An 18275-nucleotide genomic window follows, 5' to 3' on the forward strand; every position below is an offset into this window, starting at 1 on the left:
GTTGACATATTTGGCTACTCTTTGTACGTATAATCATAATTTACTCCATTAAGTTTATTTTTTTAGTTCATTTCTTTGTGTCTTTTATTTCCTACCTTACTTCTAGTGTAAAATATACCAAATACGTTAATTTGGTTGCACGCGTGGGATTTATTTATACACTATAATCAATGATCGTTTTTTTCTATGTTGCTACTACTACGCATATAAATTTATTTAATTATGGAGTATATACTTATATATATGCTCCCAAAGACCTATAAGATTCACTTATTTAGTCCGTATAAATATTCAATTATATAATTAATTTATGAAAAGGTCAAATAAAGTTTGTATTATGATGCACCCGATAACATTACACCTAGATGATCGAGTCTTTAATTTGATACATAGCTATTATTGCTATTTTGTGAATTCAAACACGATACTTTTGTAACAATTTATTCCGAACATCCTTTATTTTCCATTGCGTCCCTAGGAACTAAGCTCTTACAATCGAAAATAATTGTTTACAAGACTGATACTCTTTCCGCTAAAGCTAAAGATCAAAACAACTATGCAGTCGTTCATATGGGTCGGAGTACATGCTACTAATTTGCAACTTGCATATAGAAGTAATCGGAGGTAGTATAAAGAAACGTTTTATAGCTTAGGAAAGTTTTTGATGGTGGAGATTGGGATGAGAAATACAGTTCGTTGTTAGCTAACATAAACTTTATAGTTTAGGAAAACATTGAATGGATAAAATGTTGGTTAATTTCATGATTAAGGGTTATTGTTTAGGGAAATACATAGTATGTGATTGACGTGCAACCCATAAAAAGCAACTAGGAATTGGACTAAAGCAGGTTACAACTTGCTCAAATAATGGTCCCACCATATACATATATAATAGACATATTTTCTTAATGGTTTTAACTAGCTAATAATCAAATTATAGCCAATATTGTTTAATATACAATCTAATCCGTCATTCAAGCAATTAATAAATGAGTAAGGGTGCTTTAAGACTTTAACTTTACTTACTCTAACTTGGTATTGAATTGGTCGCTTGGGAATTTAGGATATAATATATACATGGATGCCGATTATATATTTATGATGAGTTGCTTTAATATATACGGGTATGTACCTATATATATGCAATAATGATACTATCTCTGTCTCTAAGGGTTTTTGTTTTAGGGAGGAAAAACTATCCTACTGATCGATACCTTTCACATATCAACCAGATTTATATTACTAAACGAAAGAATTTGAGAGTGAAGGAAAGGTAAGGTAAGGGGATCTCCAAACCACCTTTAAAATTTTTCCTCTTGAAAAAAAAATCCCAAATGAATTATTTTCTTTATTAAAAAATAAAAGAAAGCGAAGCAAAAGAATATGCTATTGAATTACTCTAGATTACGAGGATAAAAGAACAATAATGAAAGATGAAATAATCATTGTAGGAGGTCATCATTGGGGCCAAAAAAGTCCTATAAAGGGCTAAAGTTTCTTAATGAGAGGGTGCTGCTAATTTTGGTTGATTTAAATTTCAGGGGATTATCTAATGATTGGTGTCCTAAAAAGGATAAACTAGTTGCACACTTGGGTAATTGACCTTTTTAATTAGCTTTTATTATTATTGTTGGGCAAATTTTCTAAATAAAAAGACCTAAATTGCAATATGAAGCAAATACTAGAGTAAGAACCATATGACGATCGACCAAAAGACCATTACTTAATCAACCACAATCGTCTACGTAACAAATTAAACACTTTATTGTTTTTGAATCGCATTACTACATTTAAATTTCATAACGGATGGAATGATATTGAGCATAAATGACTTATAAGATCCTAGAAAGTTACTTTGTACGGAGTACATATTTAAATTCAATGAAGCCAAGATGTCATGAAAACAAAATCTACAAAAACATAAATTAAGCAAAAAGGTTTAACAAAAGAACAAATAAGATATTTATGCAAAATATATGAATTCTTACAGATTTGGAAGATTGGAAGCTGCTAATATTGACTTATTCATACGCATACATTGTCTAAATGTATGTACACCCACAGAAAATGTATATATAAAACAGAACATTATATTAAAGGGACCACTTTTAGCTCAATAATTTTAGTTTAGTCTTTGGCCTTTTTCCCAATAATGTGTAATGTGTATGGAAGGCTACATTTCTATGCTATGAGTTTTCATGTGTTTGACAATTTTTGACAAATATGCGTGTGATTTTACAGACAATTGATGATAGACGTAAAACACTTCGTAGTACATAAGATGATAAGGTAGTGAAAAGATATATAAACTTAATTATCGAATGTCGATATGCTTGTATAATAGAATAAGAGATAGATTGAATAAATTGAAATTGTTTTGTGTGCATTGCTTATGAACTAAAGTGTGGTACGAGAATACAATGCATAAATTGAAATTATTTTGTGTGCATTGCTTATGAACTAAAGTGTGGTACGAGAATACAATGCATGGTATGCTATATGATCAATATGCATCGTTAATTGCTATATATATGCTATATGATCAATATCGGAAAATATATATATTTCGGATAATGATTACAAATCTCTAACACGATTCATGTGAATTGTTTGGATCCAGTGTTAAAACTCCATAACTATTGGAAGCAGAATTATAGTAGAGAGAAACTTATGCTTTGCTTAACTATAAAGGTAGTAATTGGGCCAGTTAAAGAATTTTGGCCCATTAAGGGAAGGTTATCTGGGCCTCTATAGAAATAGAAAGAAAGACGAGCCTTCAATGGAACCAATACTAGTCTATTTAACCAGTCCAATGTTTAGTTTGGTTTGAGTTAAGGAAATATAGGCAAATTAAAAGAAGAAAAAGGATAGAAAATTTAATTTCTTATTACTTTCATTCTTTTTTAGCAACCAAACAGATTGTGATAAAGAGAGAACATACATGAAGAAAACAAGGATCTGAAAATTCACTTCTCTAGTTTAGAGGTGTTTTTCATATTAAATTTTATCACTACTACAATCTTACACAGTAATTATTTATAAAAATTTTAGAAGACACCTACATCGTTATTAAGAACATGTCAAAAATCCAAACTAGATGTACTGTCCATTATCACTCTATATAATTTGGCCATGAGCATGGTCTGGATGATGTATAAAGGAAGAAATTCGCCGCAATATAGCAGCAGCCTCAGGATCCAAAGGATCATAAAGGTGAAAACAATGTTTCTTACCTTTGTTCTCCATAGTATCCCCCATTGTCCCTTTCCACCCACTCTTGATCAATTCATCGACATAATTTTTCCCTGCCTCGTACAAGGTCTTACCATCCATCCCGGCCACTACCACCAGCACCCTGTCACACCTAATCCTAGCCAAATCCTCTACAGAAGGGCTCAACCTATGATCCCTCGGACCTTGATTCGTAGGACACATGTACGTCCACATTGGTTCACCTTCACAAAAAAAAGGGATGAATCAAAATCATCCCTTGTACCTTAACATCACCAAGGAGTTGGACTACACCCGCCTTAGCTAACAAGTTATGAGAGATATTTCCTCCTGCTTAATCTCCACTAACAAAGATCCTCCCAAGATCAGCGTGAGCATTAATCCAAGGTTCCGGTCCTAAGCCCTTACAATGCGACGCAACCCACTGGAGTGCATCCCAGCAGTCATCATAACAAGCAGGAATATATCGCTTAGGGAAGAGCGAGTACTCAACAGACACAGCTATGACACTGGCTTCAGCAACGACGAGTGAAACAAAGAGCGAGTACTCAACCGAGAAGGCAGACTGCATACAAAACCCACCTCCATGAATGTAAAAAAGAAGAGGAAGTTTATTATTATTACCTGCGGAATTGACAGCAGAAGTTGGCAGGAAGATTCGAGCAGAGATATCAGGGGATATGTTTACATCTTTGGTTTCGACACCAGGGGTGGAAACTGGGTGATCAGATGGAGGTGCCTTCTCGAATATTGATGTGAAAACATGGACACGACCATCTTTGAGGACATTGAAGAAAAGGAATTTTTTAGCTATGTCTGATTCTGAGTAGTTCCACTCAGACTTACTACTACTGATGCTGCTAAAATAATTCATCTTGATCAATTTTTTTACTTTAATTCCATACAAATTAATGTAGTACTTCTTATATATTATAGCAGCATGATAATGTGAATCGTTTGAAGTTTAGATAAGAAAATTTCTCAATAAGACATGGCCATATAGTATAAGGCTAGAGGTGACGTTTTGAGCAATCTCTGGTGTTAAGCAAAGTGGGAGAAATATATGAACAAATGTATGAATATGAGAAAGCAAATTCAGAGGCGCCTAATTTTCTGTAACTTAAGAAAATTACAGCAATACACTCTCAGCACCATTGTTCATTATATGTTGTATTTATTGTCCTGTATAATACTTGTATAGTTGTATAGAATACGCTCATATATAAGTATGCAATCACTGAAATATGTCACAAAATCTAATTCTTTAAAAAAAATAAAAATTGCACACATATGTAGTAGCTTTGACCAATCTCCATATCTTTAAATTGACTCATAAATCACATACATAGTAATTGTCAGCCATGACTAAATCATAGTTTTCATCTAATTAGTGCATTATCGTATACAAAAACCATCACAAGAGCTTTTCAATATAAATTATTCAAATGATTGATCTTCTCCATTTAAAATTTATTATAATAAGTCCGCCTCATACAAGACTTTGGAATCATAGCTAATTAACTTTGATTATGGATGAAGGAAGCGATCCGTTGACGAATAGCAATAGCCTCAAGATCCATAAAATTAGAGAAATTGAAGCAATGATCTTTATCTTTGTTCTCCATGATCTCCACTGTCCCTTTCCAACCACTCTTGATCAACTCCTCTGCATACATATTTCCTGCACCATACAACACATCTTTCTCAGCCAACACAACCAATACCCGGCCACACACGATGCGAGGTAGATCCTCTACAGCAGGCTTCATCCTAGGATCCTGAGGCCCTTCATTTGTAGGACACATGTACATCCACATCTTATCATCTTCTCCAAAATAAGGATGAATTAATATCATCCCTTCAACCTTTGCATCCCCAGGTAGTCCCATTGACCCTGCTTTAGCTAATAATGTGTGACATATGTTTCCTCCTGCAGAGTTTCCACCCACGAAGATCCGGCCAAGATCGGCGTAATCATTGATCCAAGGTTCAGGTCCGGTAGTGCCCTTACTGTGAGACGCCAACCACTGGAGTGCAGCCCATGAATCGTCGTAGCACGCAGGAAGAGGGCGTGCAGGGAAAATGCCGTACTTAATTGTGATGAAAATGACATTGGCTTCAGCGGCTATATCAGAACCGAAGCGTGTGGAATCCTCAGAAAAGGCGTACTGCTTGCAGAAGCCTCCTCCTTGGAGGTAAAACACGACAGGGAGTTTTTGTGTGGTGCACGCGTTGGTGGATGCAGAGGAAGGGATGGAGATTCGGGCAAAGACTTCAGTAGAGATTTCGACGTCTTTGGTTAAGACATCAGGGGTGGTACCAAAGGAAGGAGGGACACTCTCAGCAGGGGGAGTCAAGACATGGACTCGACCGTCTTTAAGAACATTGAATAAAAGGAATTTTTGAGCAATGTCTGATTCTGAATAATTCCACTCAGATTCAGATTTGTTGGTGTTCAAAGACATGATTAAGAATTGCAAGTAAATTCAAGAGTTCTTCGGGATGATATCAATGTGTTATAACTTATATTGATATTCACGTTGACTTTTTACAATTTTTTTTAAAAATAAAATCTACCCCTTATGGTTCAACAACTAACTAATTTAGGCTTGAGTATAGCATTTGATAAAATGTGTCACAAAATCTAATATTATAAAAAGACTACCTCAACAAATGCAGCGGTCATATAACAAAAAGTAGCTCATAAATCACATAAACAAAGTTTAATCTGTAACAAGATGAAGCATACATGAGCTATATATGACTAGACCTGAGTATTCATCTTTCACATTTTACTATCACATACAATAATCAACAATCCAACAATGCCCACTAATAATCCCAACAAATTAATATAAGTCCGTCTCATATAAGACTTTGCCATTTGTAAAAAAAAAATCGGAAATTAACTATAGAAATCATTAGATAATATAATGCCTATCGAATACAGAGTTATTAATAAGCTTTTGTGTACCAAGATATATAATACCTAAGGAAGGTGAAATACGTACCAATTAAGCTAAGCTCTCCTATGAAATTTTACATAACCCCAACTAATGAAGGCCATTTAGGCATACATACTTAACATTCTAGTATATGTATGTATGACATTATTTGTACATGTTCTTTCTTATTATTGTATTAAGTTAGGAAAGAGCATGCATATCATGTGTATGAATTAGTTGCAATTACTATAGTAAATTGCACTTTTGCGAGGCAAGATTCTTTGTAAACCCATCCAATAGTCTTTGATTTTTCCTGTGCTAATTAACACATCAAATCTCACACCAGGAATAAATCTTATACGTGCGTACGAATCACCTTTGAACACGTACGCTTGATGTGGATTATGTGAAGCAAAACAAGCATCAATTCCATGTTCAAATATTGTACCTTTAAAACAAGGCCAATTTTGACGTATTGGAGCGTTATTTATAAGCTGACCATTAGCACTATAGTTGATACGAGCACATTGATCGCCCTTAAAGAGGTAAGCCTCAAAAGGACGCGATGATTCAAACGCAGCATCAATACCATTCGCGAACACTGTCCCATTTAAGAAGGGGAACATTTCTACGATGAGCTTTGGGCCTTCGAGGATTTTGTTGTTAGGAGAGTACAGACCGTAGTACCATTTGGCACAAATGTTACCGGAAAATATGTAGGCAATTCCAAGGTCATGAGACGCGAATGCACAAGTTATTCCTAGCTCCCCGAAAATTGTACACTCGAGGGATGAAAACACGGCACCTATATGAGATGGTCCGTACAATATTTTGTCATACTTCTTGTCAGATAATATAAACTCCTTGATAGAGTAATTTCCATTGATCAATATTTATAGGGTTACAATGAGAAACCTAATCATATTAGGTAACTATAAGATATGTAAAGATATCAAAGATAATCTTATACAAAATATATCCTAAACCGATGAGAATATTATATGGATATTCTCTATCACACCCCCGCAGTCAGAGCGGGAGAAAATCGGATGCTCAGACTGGATCTGAATCACGCATCGAACGGTAAGGATAATATAGTAACCCATGATCAAAAGAGAAGTACGTAGTAGACGTGTGCTGGTGATGACGATGAGAAGCAACAACCACGACCTACGTATAGTAGAGATATGCGCTTTTAGGCCGAAGGAGAAGAGTCACGCATATACTTGGGCCAAGTTACAGATCCAGAGAAGAATAAGTTAAGGGATCAAACCATCATCAGGGAGAAGACACTACACTACTACGTGAAATCACAGTTGAAGAAAAACAAATAAAATTGCGCAAGAAAAGATTAAATCCCACCGCTTGAAATTAATCAATTCTCAAAAGAGAAACCAGGTAGCAAAAATTAATACTCCACAAAGATTCCAAGTACTGCAACAATAAAAGGAGCTAACTTGATAGCAAAAGAGATGTGCAAAAGTTGACCTTATTGTGATATACCACCACCAGAACAAAATCTATGTGATTATGTGTAAAAAAAAACCAACGAGGCAATGTAAGAATCATTGTTGGTCATGGGGAGGTGGAAGTAGAGTGCGGCACATGGAGTAGGTTGGCAGATGTGGTTACTGCCAATAGTGGGAGGCGGTAGTGTATGCGATTGCCAACAATGATGGAGGAGGCTTTCGCGATTGCTACTGTTGGTGGGAGGCGCAAGGTTACATAAAGATTCTAAAAAAAAACTTTGAGAAAAGAAAAAAAAATTCTATATGTGTGTTTGCGGAAGCATAAAAAACTTTGAATATTCCGCCGGTGGGTTTAATTTTCTAACCCACCGGCAGGGTGAGAATTTTTGTATATGATCCCAAGATCTAACCTAAGCTGTGATACCATGTGAGATAATATAAACTCCTTGATAGAGTGATTTCCATTGATCAATATTTATAGGGTTACAATGAGAAACCTAATCATATTAGGTAACTATAAGATATGTAAAGATATCAAAGATAATCTTATACAAAATATATCCTAAACCGATGAGAATATTATATGGATAATATATCTTAGTGATATTCTAAGATAGATTTATGGAAGTTTATATGATAGAGTTTATATTGTGTAGGTTATCTTATGTAGGCTATAAATATTAACCAAGATCATCAATACAATTCAAGCTATTCTCTCATAAATAATTTATCATGGTATCAAGAGCAGGTTAAATCTTGAGACCGTTCACACAAATATTCCCCCTGCCGGTGGGTTAGAATATTAAACCCACCGGTGGAATTCATAAATTTGCTTCCGCTATGCAATAGTATTGCTCTTTGAAATTTCTATTTTTTTATTTAATCTTTTTTTTTTTTTTGGAATAACCATGTGATACGTGGGTTATTATTGGTGTATGTGATCAATATGAATGGTCATATGTGATTTGGTTAGGTTGTAGTGTTTGAGTGTGCTTCCTCCATTATTGCATCTCCAAGGAGATGAAGAAAAGCCACGTTTGGCGTATTATTTATTATTTAAAAAAAAATTGCAAAAGACCACGGACACCAGCGAAGGGCCCGGCAAAGAAGATTACGGACACCAGCAAAGGGTCGTGGCAAAGAAGATTACGGACACTAGCAAAGGGCCGTGGCAAAGAAGACCACGGACACCAGCAAAGGGCCGTGACAAAAGACCACGGACACCAGCAAAGGGCCGTGACAAAAGACCATGGACACCAACAAAGGGCCGTGGTAGCAAAAGTTCGTTTTTTTTTTTGAATAAAAAAAAATTGAAGGTGACATCAATAGAGAGGTGCAACTTGATCGACTTCAACAAAGTGCGAATTTCCAATCATAACGTTCGTGTTACTGCCGTTACGATTGTGGGAGGGTGTTAGGAATATAGGAAAATATATTATTCTGATATATTTTCTATATAGATCTCATAATATTATATTTAGGATATTCTCTATCACTTCTTACCGGGTGCATAGTCACATAAAACGTACTCATTTTGCATGAATATGTAGACTTCATTTTGACGAACTGACTTGAATGCCGCGGTAATATAGATTTGATCAGTCGACGACATCGTTTGATCTTGACAACTTGCTTGACAATCACCTGATCATTAATTGACAAGGACTAATTAATCACAACCATCAATTCATCAAATCAATTTATGAAGCACGTACTACATACGAAAATATGTACGCCCGGTGATAAATTACATCCTCAGTTTCAATCATGTCCTAGAGTGACCTCTTAAATATGGAGTTTTTATATTATGTCCTCCGTCAAATTATTTAATAAAACATGAAATGACATTGTACAAATAAAAACAGATAAAAAAAATGGAGAAGTGGAAGTTACCGATAATATAATTTGTTGCTCTAAATAATTAACCTCTCTAGTATAGTATAATGCCTATAGAGATTTGAAGAGAGATGAGTTTGAGATGTAACTCATGCGAGCATACATGATAGATAGTGTCGTTGCTCTGCTTTTTATGGATGACAAAGGAGCATTTTCGTAAATTCAGAACACCATTATCAACTCTATCCCAAAGGAATCCTGAAAGGCGTTTTATTTACGCTCTTCAAAAAAAAAAAAAAAAAAAAAAAGCTTGCATGATTACATTATACATATCTTTATGCTATATCAAATTGCTATCTTCTAAAGTTGTGATGCTTTTATTTTTATACAAATAATTATTGTCAGTGGATGATGACTTTTTATTAGAGCTGTCAGTTTTTGACCCGAACCGTTAAACCCGACTGTTTCGAACCGATCCGAAAAGGAACTGAACTGTTTAAAGCCCGTTTTTTGGAAACCGAAAACTGACCCGACTCAATTTTTTCCAACCCGAAATTGAACTGAACCGAATTTGTGCGAACCGTTACTAACCCGACCCGTTATCAAGCCAAACTGTTACAACCCGAAACTGAAAGCAACCCAAACCGATTACGTTTAAACCCGGTAGTAACCCGACCCGTTTTAAACCGAAAACCGTTAAGAGCCGATAAAAATCCGATAAACCTAAATCGTTCCAACCCGTAACCCGTTGTGACCGAACCGTTTATGACCCGTAACCCGTTGTGATCAAACCGTTTAAAACCCGTAACCCGTTATGACTGAGTCATTTACAACCGGTTACCTAATATGTTTATGATCTAATCTGTTTCAACCCACTACTCGATGGACCCAACTTATTTGTGACTTGACTTGATTATAACATGACTCGTTCCTATCCGTTGTCTGACTAATTTGACTCGATAATCATCCGACTCAATTTTAACCCGATATGATTCGATTAGAAACCCGCTTCAAATTGGGTAAACTCGTTTTCAAACCAACCAAGTTCAATCTAAACCGCGTATAACCTGAAACGATAATGATTGGACTCGATTTCACCCGATCTGTTTTGAAACCGAAACCCATTTTCGAACCGACCCAGTTAAACCCAAACTGATTATGACTCGAACCAATTACGACCCGTCCTGATTACGACCCGAACTGTTTTTAACCGAAACCCACATTAAACGGGCTAAACCCGTTTTCAAACCGACCCGGGTCAACTCAAATTGATTATGACCCGAACCGACTAGAACCCGGCCCGATAAGGACCCGGTCCGAATAGAAACTGCAATTAAAAAAACCAAACCGAACTGACCCCGATAATTTTCAAAACCGACCCAAACCGACCCGCTTATTATTTCAACCCGTTATAAATCAATCCGTTATAACCCAAAACTTATAAATCCAACCCAAACCCAAACCGTTAAACCGAATTGACACCCCTACTTTTTATTATATTTGATGGATAGTGGTAATGTTTTATTCGAATATAGCTAGTGGCTTGGGTAATTGCTCTAGAGATGAATAGTCCATAAGAAGATATGGGCCCGTCAAAAAAAAAAAAAAAAAGATATGGGAAATGATTTTGGCATACCCTATGTAAGAAGAGCGTAGATAATTATTGTTTGGGGGTTTTCTATGTGTCCTTCGGGAGAGTTACAATTTCCTAGCAGACTTCCTTCTTACGCCTGTACCTTCACCTAGCAGACTTCCTTCTTGCGCCTGTACCTGCACAAGTAACGGAGACTCCGGATGGGGGGTGGGAGTTCCGCCTCCGAAGATTAAGTTAGTATCTTTTCGAAGTGGAATAAGAACAGTAAAAGCTTCTCGGTTCGAGAGCGTTTCAGTAGGTTTTGGCTTTGTTTGGTTTTTTTGTGGTTGCAATTAATGTATGTAGGTCATAAATGAGGTCTACCCTTACTATTTATAGTAAGGGAGAACTGTACCTCAATTAGGGTATAAGGGACACGTGTCTGCAAAGGAATTGGGCCTTTGCAGACCGCTGAAAGATTGACACGTGTCAAGCCTTTATTGGGCCACGTGTCTTAGGGTATTTTCACCCTAAACATCTGCCCCTCACAGGTGAGATGTGGCAAACTCACGTGTCATCTGTGACAGACGTAGGGTGCATGGGGTAAGTGACGGTTCGTCTGCTTCCCCCTCTTGAATTTCAAATTTTCGTGCAGAAGGTGACTGTTCGCCTTCTGCCTCTTTCTATAAGTAGGGTGGCTACCTCTTTCCTCCGCACTTTTTATTTTCAAAAATTTCCTGAGAAGAAGCTCTGATACCGGCTGCTTCTTTCAAGACTTTCGAGCATCCGGTTTTCGCAAGAACTTGACATCTGCCTTCCGGCTGAGTGCGGATTTAGTAAGGTACCGTCTGCATTCTCCCTCTTTTTGCCCCTAGATTAAGGACCTCACTCGGCATTTTGCCGCCTGGGTATATTTTGTCCAAAAATTTCTGAATTACCCCTACCTCATCCGGGATTTCCCGTGTGAGGTTTTTGAAATATTTCCCTAGTTGTAAAATGCCCTCATCCGTCATTTTGCCGCATGGGGCTGGCTTGGGACAAGTCCAAAAATCCCCCTCATCCGGCGTTTTGCCGTCTGGGATGTTTAATATACACCCATCCGGCATTGTGCCGCATGGGACCCCTTTGAGCCAACTTTGTTTTTATTCAGACTAGTCATAAGTAACCCCATCCGGCCTTTAGCCGTATGGGGGTGGTTTGATCAACCTTTGCTTTCATGGGGTAGTTTGAGCAGCTTGGCTTTTTCTCAAACATCATTCAAATTGCCCCCATCCGGCATTTAACCGTATGGGGGTAGTTTGAGCAGCCTTGGCTTTTTCTCAAACATCATTCAAATTGCCCCCATCCGGCATTTAACCGTATGGGGGTAGTTTGAGCAGCCTTGGCTTTTTCTCAAACATCATTCAAATTGCCCCCATCCGGCATTTAACCGTATGGGGGTAGTTTGAGCAGCCTTGGCTTTTTCTCAAACATCATTCAAATTGCCCCCATCCGGCATTTAACCGTATGGGGGTAGTTTGAGCAGCCTTGGCTTTTCCTCAAACATCATTCAAATTGCCCCCATCCGGCATTTAACCGTATGGGGGTAGTTTGAGCAGCCTTGGCTTTTTCTCAAACATCATTCAAATTGCCCCCATCCGGCATTTAACCGTATGGGGGTAGTTTGAGCAGCCTTGGCTTTTTCTCAAACATACAAATAGCCCCATCCGGCTTTTAACCGTATGGGGGTCGTTTGAGCAGCCTTGGCTTTTTCTCAAACGTTGTTTAAATTGCCCCCATCCGGCGTCTAACCGTATGGGGTTGTTTGAGCAGCCTTTAGCTTTTTCTCAAACATACAAATAGCCCCCATCCGGCTTTTAACCGTATGGGGGTCGTTTGAGCAGCCTTGGCTCAAAACTGTTTCAAATTGCCCCCATCCGGCTTTTAACCGTATGGGGGTCGTTTGAGCAGCCTCGGCTTTTTCTCAACGTTGTTTAAATGCTCCCATCCGGCGTCTAACCGTATGGGGGTTGTTTGAGCAGCCTTTAGCTTTTTCTCAAACATACAAATAGCCCCCATCCGGCTTTTAACCGTATGGGGGTCGTTTGAGCAGCTTGGCTCAAAACTGTTTCAAATTGCCCCATCCGGCTTTTAACCGTATGGGGGTCGTTTGAGCAGCCTCGGCTTTTTCTCAAACGTTGTTTAAATTGCCCCCATCCGGCGTCTAACCGTATGGGGGTTGTTTGAGCAGCCTTTAGCTTTTTCTCAAACATACAAATAGCCCCCATCCGGCTTTTAACCGTATGGGGGTCGTTTGAGCAATTTCCAGCCCATCTCTGCTATCCCTCATCCGGGACTCCTCCGCTTGGGGGGCTTTAAAATGAGCTTCCAATTAAACATGTCTGATCTATTTTTCTTTATTTCAGCTTCAAACACATTCGGAGATTTCCGCCTGTGTAGGTTTCAAGCCACCATCTCAGCAAATTCCAACCTCCAAAGGTACCGTCTGCACCCTTTTTCAATTCTTTTTGTTAATTTTCCGGTTGCGTAGATAGGATATGGACCCTTCAATTATACACTCGGCACAGTTTACGACTGCTGTCAGGCGGTCACCAGGCACGGCTGAGTCTAGGACTGGGACTGCCGTCTGGGGGTATTTTGGCGAACCTTCACCTACCTCGAATCCGACCGTCTCTGTTCATGTGCAAGACAGAATGGCTCGGATAAGATGGACGGCAGTTGACCCGGATTACAAATCCGACGACGCAGCCGAAGATCCGGCTGATCCCAGAAACGAGGACCAGACGGCAGGACCGTCTGGTGAAATTTCTTTGGAAGAAACCCTGGGGACTCGTCAAGATTCCCCGAGTGGTCCGAGCACACCGGGTGACAGCATATTAGAAGACTCTGATTTTAATGCCGAAGGATCCGGCGATGAATCTGCTGGAGAAGGGTCTGGGTCCGAATCTGAAGCCCCTGCACAGGAGGCTGAGCCTATTGTGGAGGAGGCTTACAAATGGCCGGCTAAGGGGGATCCGACTGACATGACCATGTCTGCAAGAGACGTGGTCACCCTTACTGCAACCCTTCCTGCCTTTCTTTTTAAAAGGAAACCAGTTGGGAAGGACTGGGAAATAAGAGTCCCGCCTGTTAATGCAACCGTCGTATGGGCGGACGACTTGGACCATGCCGATGATTTTTTCGGCTGTTATGAGGCGGCATTCAAAGCAGGCCTCCGGTTCCCCCTTCACCCCTGCATCAAGGACATATTGCTGGGGTATGACTTGGGCGTATGGCAATTGACTCCTAACTCTTGGGTCAATATTTTGGGGTACATTGCCGCGTGTGAGCTGCAGGAGGTAAACCCCAGTTGGGAGGCCTTTGCACACATGCATTACCTCAGCCGGGCTCCGGGTGGGTGGAATGCCTGGTACACCCTTACCACCAACCAAGAATACATGATGACTTTGGAGAAGCCATCAAAGTGGACTAACTGGAAGAGCAAATTTTATGTCGTCTCTTCTCCTTCCACTTCCCTAAATCACCGGCTGCGGCGGTATAATAAGCACCCGACATTACTGGGCAAAAAATGCGCGCTCCCGAAAGTGCCGTCTGAGGCCTGGGACCAAATAATGGAGACGGGTCTCTTCCTCAAAACGACCCATCTGATGGAGGACGGTAGTGAAATCATCGTCCCAAAGTTCTGGGTACCCCTCCCGGAATGGTTAAGGGACGAGTCCTTCTTGTCCCTTTGCAATCTAAGTTCCATGTTTAAAAAGAGTAGGTTCATTAACCCATCCGGTATTCTGACACCTGATTATGCGTACACGCTCTAACTCGAATTTCCCTTTTTTGCAGGTAAAGCTAAAAGGATGGTACCTCCTGAAAAGACACCTGCCTTCTCAGCTATTGAGCTGAGAAAGAAGCAAATCGAAGAGAAGAAGGCGGCACTGGCCGCCAAGAATGGAGTAAAACCTCTTCCATTTCTTACCGGATGACATATGATCTGCCTTTGTTTCTAACTGATTGCTTTGTTTTGACTATTTTCAGGGTGGAACCCAAGGCATGCCAAAATCATTAGCAAGCATGCACAAAAGACCGGCTGGTGTGATACCCCAGCCGGCTTCAAAAGCTCCAAGGCTGCCGGGTCCACCTTTGGCAGCTAGTCCCGCAAAGAGGACGTCTGACCCTGCCAGGCCAACCACTGCAGGGAAGAGCCTGCAGCTAACGCCGAGTGCCTCGACGGGCCAAACCCGGATGGGATCTGGCTCAGATGCGGCTGGGGGGATGGCACCCCACAGCCTGTACAAGGTAAAACCTCTGCCTTTGACCCCCCCTGGCCGCTTGGGCATATGAGAGTCAAAACTCAAGCAAGCCAGTCTGGGGGCTCCTCTGGCAGCCGCATGAATATAGGCGGCGCCTATGCCCAGTATCTGACAGATAACCCTTCCTTTGCAGATGACTCTACCAGCCGGCCCGACTACAACCAATACGCCAAGAGAATGGTCAAGACTCTGACCCGTTCTGAAAAGGAGGCGGTGCCGGCTGTACACCAGGTAAACCTGGATCGCATCAACTCTCTTCTTGCTGAGGTAAATAACCCGAATGCCCTATGCTTGTCTCAAGCTCTGCTTTTGCCGGATGAGTAGTAATTATCATCATTAATTCTAACTCCTTTTCCGGTTGGTACCATAGGTGATGCTGAGAGTGGACGGGCTCCGAGTCCCCTTGCGTAAAAAGCAAGAGGAGGTAAGAGACGCTCAGAAGCGTGCCCTTGACCTAATTGACGTTAGTCAATTTCACACTATTAAATATGATTTGGCAACTAAAGAGAGAGAGTTGCAACAGGAGGAATTACTGAAAGAGGCTGTGCTGGCTGGGGATGAGGCCAAAAAGAAAGTTGATGAACTTGAGCTTAAGGTCAAGGACCTCCAGGCTGATCTCAGAGCTCTGGAAGGAGCTGACAAGGAAAATGCCAACCTCCGCCAGAAGAACAGCGAGCTGACTGTCCAACTCACTAATATTCAGGCGGCCCACAAAAAGGAGCTGAACGAGGAACTCAGTCGCCTGATTACAGAGAATGAAGCCGACTGCGAGGAGCGCATGAAGCTGGCTTGGGCCTCATCCATCCGGACTCTGACTTTGACTATTTCAACCTCCGTTACTTGTATGCTTCTGAAGTTTATGAAGCTCGAGTACTCGGCACTCCTGCCCCTCCTCCTTTCGACGAGTGGGCTGAGAAGGAGTTAGGGTCAGAGTCGGATGGGGTGCCAATGGGAAACCAGCCGGAGCAGCTGCAGGAGCAGACGGCTGAGACTCAGGTTGGGCAAGCTCAAGGGTTGGAGCAGCCTCAGCAACAAGAGCAACAGCAAGATTGATATTTTCTTTCTTTTTTTACCGGCCTGCGTGCCGTGTATTTTCGATGTATCTTTCCCGGACAGGGGTCCGGCTAACATTTCAATTAATCTATTAACCGACACAGTCGGGTTTTCTATCTATTATTTGCAATTTTTTTTTTTTTTTATGTGCATTTTTTTTATATGTATTTTTACAAGTATTTCAGCCGTTCTATATATGCCGGATGAAGAAGAGATACCACAATATGCCCCTGAAATGGCTACCTGTTTACCCCAACAGTAGACAGGCAGTCGTTTCATGGAAGCCAGATGGGGGGTCAGTGACTGACCTAACCTTGCCCCGTCTGGTAAAATTATATATAGGATGGGATGTAAAACCGTTTAGGTGGTTACGGTGGCCCATTAGGAATTTCATTTTTCCGGATGGACCTCTTTTGGGTCCTTGCCGGATGAATGCTAGATGCAAAGGATCATCTCTAACGGCTGCAAAATTGTTTGACAAATGCCGTTGAGTTATTGGATCGCTAGAACAATGTTCCACCCAGAAGGGAGCTGTTCTCTCCAGTGATTCACCCGGATGGACCTCTTTTGGGTCCTTGCCGGATGAATCCCAGATGCAAAGGATCATTTCTAACGGCTGCAAATCGTTTTAGACAAACGCCGTTTGAGTTATGGGATCGCTAGAACAATGTTCCACCCAGAAGGGAGCTGTTCTCTCAGTGATTCACCCGGATGGGTGTCACCGGATGACTGCTCTTTTTGGAGCAGTGGTTTTAACAAGTGTTTTTCCGTCTGTGTTCTTGCACTAGACAGGTGCAAATACAATTGTATGAATGGAAATTATATGCTTTCACATTTCAATCCTTAGAAGTAGTACTTTTTCAAGTTATCTACATTCCAGGTACGAGGCAGGCCGCATTCCGTCTGGGGTTTCCAGGCGGTATGTGCCGTTTCTAACTTCTTCAAAAATCCGGTAGGGTCCCTCCCAGTTTGGGGTTAGTTTTCCCTTGTTCGTATGCCCTACCGGTTGCTTTCAAGCTTCCGTAATACAAAATCTCCAACTTTGAGGGGGCGTTTAAGCACCTTTTTGTTGTAGGCCCTCGTCATTCGAAGGCGGTAGATTTCATGACGCAAGGCGGCGTTGCCCTTCTTTCTGGAAGAGTATCCAGAGACAGGCGCATGGCTTCCCAATTTGCCTCTTCATCATACAACATGATTCGAAGTGTTGGCTCATATAATTCAATGGGAAGCACCGCCTCTGTGCCATATGCCATAAGGAATGGAGTTTCACCGGTTGACCCCTTCTCAGTAGTTCTGATGGACCAAAGAACGTGAGTTAACTCTTCTGCCCAAAGCCCGCCTGCCTTCTCGATCTTTTTTCTTTATGCCGCCTGAGATGAGCTTGTTGAAGGCTTCAACTTGACCGTTTGCTTGCGGACGGCCAACGGATGCAAAGTAGTAGGAAATCCCTTGGTCTTGCAACCAAGTCTTTAGGACAGGCGTTTCGAACTGGGGGCCATTGTCAAAGACCATTGACATTGGTACACCGAACCGGGTGATGACATTTCTCCAAATGAAGGAGATGACATCCTTAGTTTTGATGCCCTTTACCGCCTCGGCCTCAACCCACTTGGTGAAGTAATCAACAGCCACTAAAATGTATCTTCTGCCGCCTGGGGCAGGAGTGTATGGCCCCAAAATATCCATGCCCCATTTTGCAAAGGGAATTGGGCTGTGAATAGCTGTCATATCAGTTGCCGGCTGCCTTATCAGCCGGCCGAACCTCTGGCACTTGTCGCATCTTTTCACCAGATCTAATGCATCCGCCTCTAGTGTAGGCCAAAAAGTATCCTTGGCGCCGGGTTCTTTTGGCGAGGGTCCTCCC

The 18275-nt window shown here is 40.7% G+C and overlaps 2 protein-coding genes and 1 pseudogene across 2 annotated transcripts; all 3 read right to left on the reverse strand.

The window, feature by feature from the left end:
• Nucleotides 1-449: 449 nt before the first annotated feature.
• Nucleotides 450-4436, reverse strand: LOC110738042 (annotated as a pseudogene).
• Nucleotides 4437-4528: 92 nt separating this feature from the next.
• LOC110738043 (probable carboxylesterase 7) lies at nt 4529-5710 on the reverse strand. The gene has a single exon (XM_021918406.1). The coding sequence runs from the start codon at nt 5694-5696 to the stop codon at nt 4749-4751; it is 948 nt and encodes a 315-aa protein (XP_021774098.1). The 5' UTR covers nt 5697-5710; the 3' UTR covers nt 4529-4748.
• Nucleotides 5711-6386: 676 nt separating this feature from the next.
• LOC110738031 (albumin-2-like) lies at nt 6387-11218 on the reverse strand. Its single transcript, XM_021918398.1, has 3 exons — nt 9539-11218; nt 9142-9289; nt 6387-7067 (listed from the first exon to the last, which is right to left on the reverse strand). Exons 2-3 carry the CDS (start codon nt 9255-9257, stop codon nt 6410-6412), a joined length of 774 nt encoding a protein of 257 aa, XP_021774090.1. The 5' UTR covers nt 9258-9289; nt 9539-11218; the 3' UTR covers nt 6387-6409.
• Nucleotides 11219-18275: the final 7057 nt, after the last annotated feature.

This window comes from Chenopodium quinoa, unplaced genomic scaffold (genome assembly GCF_001683475.1).
Source record: "Chenopodium quinoa cultivar QQ74 unplaced genomic scaffold, ASM168347v1, whole genome shotgun sequence".
Lineage (NCBI taxonomy): Eukaryota > Viridiplantae > Streptophyta > Magnoliopsida > Caryophyllales > Amaranthaceae > Chenopodium > Chenopodium quinoa.